Source organism: Danaus plexippus, chromosome 15, assembly GCF_018135715.1.
Source record: "Danaus plexippus chromosome 15, MEX_DaPlex, whole genome shotgun sequence".
NCBI classification, from domain to species: Eukaryota; Metazoa; Arthropoda; class Insecta; order Lepidoptera; family Nymphalidae; genus Danaus; species Danaus plexippus.
In genome coordinates this window covers 6,043,360-6,051,165 of record NC_083547.1, presented here as the reverse complement: position 1 = coordinate 6,051,165, position 7,806 = coordinate 6,043,360, and the positions used below count along the sequence as shown (strand labels likewise).

At 32.8% G+C, this 7,806-nt stretch overlaps 1 protein-coding gene across 2 annotated transcripts; it reads right to left on the bottom strand.

Annotated features, from left to right (window-relative positions):
* Positions 1-384: 384 nt before the first annotated feature.
* Positions 385-5,682, bottom strand: LOC116766273 (probable glutamine--tRNA ligase). 2 transcript variants are annotated; one of them, XM_061522868.1, is made up of 12 exons: positions 5,438-5,682; positions 4,952-5,350; positions 4,757-4,868; positions 4,317-4,670; positions 3,764-3,951; positions 3,307-3,533; positions 2,992-3,128; positions 2,495-2,666; positions 1,812-2,049; positions 1,431-1,576; positions 602-791; positions 385-498 (listed from the first exon to the last, which is right to left on the bottom strand). In XM_061522868.1, the coding sequence occupies exons 1-12, from the start codon at positions 5,552-5,554 to the stop codon at positions 451-453; spliced, it is 2,328 nt and encodes a 775-aa protein (XP_061378852.1). In that variant the 5' UTR covers positions 5,555-5,682; the 3' UTR covers positions 385-450. The 2 variants fall into 2 exon arrangements, with proteins under 2 accessions (XP_061378852.1, XP_032511970.2); XM_032656079.2 differs by having other exon boundaries at positions 4,317-4,685; positions 5,438-5,681.
* Between the last annotated feature and the right edge of the window lie 2,124 nt (positions 5,683-7,806).

The window sequence follows — 7,806 nt, the reverse complement described above, 5'->3', positions numbered from 1 at the left end:
TCACTATTGTACTTTAATATTTATCATCTACTGCAAACAAATTACAATTAAAACTTTTTATTTTGAACGCACCCATTCATTTACTCTATATTTTGGATTGTAAGCACTGGTATTTAAACCGCAAATAAAATAAGCTGAATTTAGGATTAAAAAAAAAAAAGATTTGGTTGTCAGTTTATAATTTATATTAGCTATTATTTTTTTTAATTTTTCCACATACTTAATGCTATCGTCATGCTTAACAATATATTTACTTGGTACGTAAAAATATCCAAATTAAAAAAAATATCGCAAAAAATTTTTTTTATTGAGAAATCATTGCCTTTGAATCAGTTATAAAAAAAAATAAAGATTTTTTTTTTGCGAATACACAACAAACACATGTTTAATAAATTAATTATTTATTACGAAACAGTTCAATACAAACGCAAATACAAAGATTCGTATCGCTTATTTATTAGCGTCTTCTTTGAGAGAGACTGTCCGATTGAAGACGATCTGGAATTGAAAAAGAAAAAATATATAAGCAAAAAAAAAAGTTACTGGCAGTATAAAAATGTTTTTTTTTTTGCAAAATTTTGTATGCTATCGAATTCTATACCTCGTTGGACGTACTATCAGGATCCACAGAGAAGAATCCTATCCTCTCGAACTGAAACTTGTCGTACACCTTCGCCCCTTGTATGGAACTATCAGCATACGCCTTTACCACCTCCAAACTGTTCTTACGACAGTCTGAGAGGAATCCTCCCGGGACTTCGGATGTATCTTCAGGATTCTTGTGTTCAAATCTATACATCGAATAGTTTTATGATATTTTCGCACAGAGTATTTTTCAATTTTATATTAATCGTCCAATAAAAGTTTTTATTTGTGCGTAGTACTCAAAAATTCTTTCTTTTCTGTCCAAAACGAATGTACAAATTAATAAAATTGGAGTGTCGTGTACAAACAAATCGTCTATTACAAAAAAAAAAGGTATTTAGTGCAAAATTATTTTTTATAATCTATATGCGTATGTCCGTTTGCTCTCGTTAACCTTTGAAACGGCTAGATTCATTTTTATAACAGATGACGGCTTTCATAGATGATTTTTCAGATGGTGAAGAGTAACCTGGCTACTTTTAGTATAGGCATTTTATTAATGTTCATTAAATATATAAAAAGCATTCCCGCGGACGGCGTACAAAGATTAACTTCAGTGTCTTCACACAAACCGTCCAAAGAAAGTTTCATATTTTGTAAAAAAAAAAAATTAATAATTTCTTCTCTTGCGTTAAACAATTTCGCAAAAAAAAAACAGAGGGATAGTTTATCTAATTACTTTCTAAGGAATTTTAATTTACAATTCTGTATTATTTTTAATAGCCACAACTGTGGTAGTCGTCATTTTCTCTATAAGTAATATAAATTAATTAATAAGCGCTTACAGTAGTTCATATAAGCGGACTTCTACAGTTACGGGTTTGGACACCCAGTGTATGAAGGCTTTAGGTTTTTTCGCCACATCGCTGGTCTCACAAGTACACTCCAGCTCCGTCACTTTGCCTGTACTATCTTTTATCACGTTATTTACCTAAAAAAATAATAACGAAAATTTAAAAAAAACAACTATTTCTATTAGTTTTTTTATAGTAATAAGAAATGCCAGTACAGTTTGAGCTGTATTCGTTTAATTTTTAAACGATTTTTTGTATAAAAATTCAATAAGATTTGGCTATAAAAATATTTTAATAAAAAAGTCTGTATCAGATTTCTCTTAAACATTAAAATAAACATTACTTTGTGTAATAATAACATTATATACTAACTGTTATAACGTATCCTGCATGTCTAAGACCGACTGATTGTGTGGGAGTGAGACGGCGATATCCCTTCTCCTCTTTTTCTTTGAAATCCGAAGCCTCTATATAAAGAACCCGGTCCAATATAACAGTGTGAGAACCTCTCTCAGGCTCTGTGGGGAAATCTGGTACTTCTATTTTCACTGGTTTGTCGGTTGGGAAATTGACAATAGTTATTTTTAACGGCTCCAGAACTACCATGACCCTGCGAGAAATTAAATGCAATTATTCTAAATGGCGTCTTAAAGAAAATGCTTGTAGGAGTCACGAATTTGACATTAGGTAATATAGAATTATGCCAGAATCCCCACTATCCCTAATAATTTCATAAATGCGAAAGTAACTGTATCTGCCTGTGTGCTACCTTTTCAAGCCTTAACAGCTGAACCGATTTTGATGAATTTTGGTTTAAAGATAGATGGAACCCTGGAGAAGGACAAAGGCTACCTTTCATACCGATCCCGAAACTACACAGGTGGAACCATGAAGTGCAGTTCGGATTCAGATGCAGTGGAAAGGCTTATGTTAACATACAAATTTGAAATAAGGCTTCAAATGCATCTACATACACATTAGTCACCCATGTGAGTACAGATTACTAGTTTTTGTTTTAGTCACTTAGGACAAGGGGTGTAGTATAAGGTCCATACCTGGGTGCTGTAACATTAAGTACGTCTCTGATAGCGGCGTCTAGCACGCTGGGGTCGAGAGCACCCGACGCCCCGGTCACGCCAAGACCAGCGCAGAAGGAGTTGATAGCTTGGGGCGGGGCACCGCGACGACGGAGAGATGTTAACGTGAACAAACGAGGGTCGTCCCAGTCTGTAACAGGGTTTATAATAACATGAACACTAGCCTCAATAGCTGTAGCACAAGAAAATTTACATCAGATATAGGTTCAAATCGTGTCGTCTCACTCTAACGCATCTGCGGTCTCTCTCTATCAAATCTAACAATAAGAAAGAGAAACTAAAAGCAAAATATCTGAAGTCAAGAACGACAATTGTTTTTATATCCATCTCTATCTATCTTGTCAATATTATTGATTTTGTTTTCAATGAGACATATACTATGAAGATTTTATCACTAACCTACAAAGTAAAATTTATACAAATGTATAATAAATCTTTCTTAATAGAGTACATACCACTGACGATGCCCTGCTCTATGAGTTTAGCGATCTTCCTTTTAGACACCACTGTGTAGTTAACATTCAATCTTCCGTACTCCCATTGGACGGGACAGTAAATATCTAGAGCATTACATAACCAGTAGTATGAAGACCTGAAGAGAGAAAAAAACAATTAAAATATTTACATTTCTAAGCTGATTTATTCATGACCTAATAATTTTATTTTTATTATCTCCCGTATTTGTTTGTCTTCTGTCTAATTGTTCCACAGTATCCATTAAATTTTTCTGTATAATATACTGAATGCAATGAGGAAACAGTAATTTATACCTCCTTGACTGAAACTCCTTGGTGCATAGTGAATGGGTAATATTCTCAATGCTGTCACAGAGGCAGTGTGTGTAATCATATGTGGGGTAAATACACCACTTATTGCCAGTTCTGTGGTGAGGTTTGAATTTTATCCTGTATGCTACGGGGTCCTGTTTACCCTCTTCTAGGGTAATTTTCATTCTGAGAGTTGCTTCCCCTTCATCAAGTTTCCCATTTTTCATGTCCTGAAGTACAAATTAAAGAAAGAAGATGATTAAAATTGCTTAAAACTTGTTTTACTTTTTGGACAAGTTGTTGATAATGAAAAAAAAAATTGTAATTATATACATATTTATAATACAAATATAGTTACACATAATTTTTGTTCCAACAAATAAGATATTCTAGATATTTGCTAAATATAATTGTATCTCTAATATACAAGCAAAATAGTAAGTAATAAATTTCCATTCACCTCAAATAGTTGTAAGCTTTCCTCAACTGGTCTATTTCTCCAGGGCGATGGGGGAGGATTGAAACCCTTGATCTCCTCGGACTTTTGATGGCAAACGTAAGCTAAATCCTTCTTTATTAATTTCACAGCCCACTCATATAGCTGGTCAAAGTAATCGGATGAGTGAGTAATTTTATATGGTTTGTATCCTGAAAATGGAGTATTGAAAATTAAACATGTGGGTCTATTATTATGTTATTTAAGTTTCATGCAGTATTGAGCAAAACTACAAGTGGAATGGAAAACATAAAATGAAAGGTCATTGACACAAGAAGTATTCAACTGTCCAATGTCCGGAATATTGAGGTCAGTTGCATTACAAGACTTTGTTCGTAATGCATGATCCAAGCCTATTTGTATCAATGAATTTTTCATTCTATATTTTCTCTATGGTTTTAACATAATAATTTTGCAACTAAAAGGTTTCTCTGTAAAGCAAATTAGAATAAAATGGTTAACAAATTATTATGTAAATCAGAAGCAATAAATTGTTTATGTTTAGGAAATAATATACCTAACCACTCCACCATATCCTTTATTCCTACAAAGAATTTCTCTTCTTCCTTTTCAGGGTTGGTGTCGTCATACCTCAAAAAGCAAATACCGTCATGGGCCGCGGCATATCCAAAGTTAATATTAATAGCCTTTGCATGTCCTATATGAAGGATGCCATTCGGCTCCGGAGGAAAACGGGTTCTTACTTTGCCTTTTGTAGCTTTAACATGTTCTTCTAGAAGCTTCTTTGTGTTTGGCGTCACAACATAACCATCACTTTTAAAGTTTTCGCCGGGAGCGTGGAAGGGTAACTTCTTCATCAACTCTGGCACTGACAATGCACTAACAATATCTCCTGATGCAGACAACAAATCTGTGGGTTTCGAACCTGTTGTTTGATTTATTAGATAGTTTACTTTCAATATGATTAAGAATTTATGTAAGAAATGTATTTCTGACCTTGGTTTTCATCTAATTTAGGCTTTTTATTCCCATCTCCTTTAGATTTTTTTTCCGCTTTACGTACTGGAGCCAAATCAGCATCTGTTTTTGGACCTAACAAATCCAGAATCTGTGATAAAGTAAATCCATTAATAAAATTCTTTGAGTTCAATGATTCTTTCTAGCTAAATATCTTAACTATAATTTTATTACCTGAATGTCAACTTCATTTTTAATAGCCTTGCCATCAGCCCATTTAAGATCAGCTCTCACAGCTTGCATGATTATACCAGAGTTGAAATGGTACCTCTTAGCTAATAATTCCTCTTTATACTTTGCCATATGTTTCTCCACAGCCTGTTCCACTTGTTCAGGAGTTATCACCACATTGATACCACAAGCATCAACAAATTTCTCAAAATTAACATTTGAATCATTAACATTTGCTAAAAGGTAATCTAATGCTGCATCTACTCTTAGTGTGGAATCCAAATCTCCATTTGCTATATATTTACATACAAATGATAGTTTGTCGGCGATTTGTGGCTTTATTTTTGTAGCCAGATGGTAAAGTAGTAAACCCGATCCGCTGGGTATATTTTTAACATCGACCTAAAATAATTATATGTATTACATAAAATAAATTCTTCATATACTTTATTATTTTAAAGAGTATAAATGAAATTGGAGAAATATAACCTCATTTAATACAGCCAGCAGGCTCTTTGTAACGTTGGCATTTTTTAAAGTTTCTTTAGCCTTTTGTTCACTTAGCCCTAATAATTTAAAATTTTCTATAGTTTCTTCAGGTGTCATTGCGATATTTACTTATATATGTTTAGATTTTGATATAAATAACCAACTACTTAAGGTTTTTAGACCCAGGGAATAATCACTTATTGTCGCCTGTCGGTAAAGACTGTCTGCTGTCAGTCACAAAAACTGAAAGGTTTTTTCTAATCTCTATCGATGTCAGTGTTAAACTGTCATTTGTCAAGCCACAGGTTTCTTATAATTAGACACCTTACATTACTATTGCCAAAACAAGAAAAAATTTAAAACAACACATATTTTAAAAGCACTCTATGAAAATAGATATTTTAAAGAGCAAAAGTCCGATATTAAAACTGAATTTTAACAGCTTCCTTGGGTAAACCAATAGGTGTAGTATCAATAATTCCTATTGAAATAATATCTTTTTCTATACTTTTTCATTGATAAAATCTTTATATTTTTATATGTTCTAAAAAGGATTTAATAAAATGATTTTGTTCATAAAGAACGTCTTCCGAATTGCATGAAATTTAAAATCTAAAGGAAATTTGTATAATAAAAAAGTCATCTTAAGGTTGTGAATTTTCGTTCCTAAGAGGTTAATTTGTCCATTATATTAAGCACACTGTTTCGCACGACATGTGATAAAAAATAAGCGTAGTTTTTTAAATCACAACACATAATTAGGGGTTTTAGAAGTTTGAAGTGAATGTGTGTATGTCTTTGGCTTCTTAGATTTAAAACGAATAGACCGATTTTGATGCGGTTTATTTGAAAGCCAGTTTATTTTGAAATAGTTCGCCAACTATATTTGATTAATATCAATCCAGCAAAGTATCAACTCTTTCCCAAAAATAGGTACATCATTTTTGGCCAGTCATTATTCGATAAAATTCGTCACGCGTGCCAGTGTACCCAAATGTTAAATGACGATTATACAGTAAATGGGTTTTTTAAATTTTTGTAAAATTTTGTTACTTAAATTGAAAATTAAATAGAGCCATACTATTCCATCCATCTATTCCAATAGAATGTTATAGGAATACTAGCTATTGCCTGCGACACCATCCGCGTTAACATCAGAGAATTTTCACTGCCACTACCGCCACTGAACCCGAATTGCACTTCATGGTTCCACCCCTGTATTTTTAGGATCGGGGTCGGCATCGGGATCGGGTTTGGTAGCCTATGTTTTTCTCCAGGGTCCCACCTATTTATATACCAAGCCTCATCAAAATTGGTTCAGCAGTTTAGACATGAAAACATAGCAGATAGACAGACAGAAAGAGCTACTTTCGCATTTATAATAATATAGTAGGTATATTGTTCTATCTCCACGATGATTCCTATTATTAATAAAGCACCTACGCATATATATCATTAATTTATTAAACTTATATGTTAATTTCTTCTAATATTGCAAGCTTATATATACTGTTAAGTTCGCTTTCAATTTCTTCTTTTTTCTCAAGGCTCTCTAAGTATCACTTATTGTCTTATTACAGTCTAGTTAACACAAGTCATCATTTTTTGCAGTCTTTTATAACCACAATATTATTTTGTAATTGCTTGAATAGTGTTTGGAAGATTTTTGTCACCGTACTGGAGGATTGACTGAATCGAATAAATACTTAAAAAAGTATTATCTGTTCAATTGATCGTATAACACTTGCTTAAAAACAGGAGCACTTGAACTCAGGTCGTTTATTGTGTGTTCCATCGTCTGTACAATGGGATTTGTTCAAAGGCTTTATTCGATATAATGCCTTAATTTCGGTTTTCATGAATTATTTGAATAATTCCGAGGATTTCCCTTAGGAATCGTTTATACAGATTCCTACACAAGCAAGGTCGGCAAATTATTTGCAATTCCCCGTATGTTGCACATGAACTTGTGCAACGGTAGTCGCTTAATATTACCTGGAACACCTGATCATTGCAATTTTTATCTGGATTAAATCAACTAAAAATTAAGATCATCCATATTAAGTGTCATTTGTGAGCACCAAAAAAATTGTTGGATCAACATTTTCTTAGAAAAAAAAGTCATAAAAAAATTTAATACTTTTAGGGTCTCTAATTTTTTATGTTACAGTTTTGATGAATCCTATTTTTTTTTTGTTGTGGAAAACTCAAAGAATCCGAAATGTTGACTTTGAAACCTAAGGAACTTTTTTTGTCATATAAGCGATCGATGACAAGTTTTGGAAACTTTATTTTTACTGATATACCCGAGGGCTTTTGTGAATTTCAACTCTGATGGAGTGTCTATTATTTGAAACTTATTTTTAGGT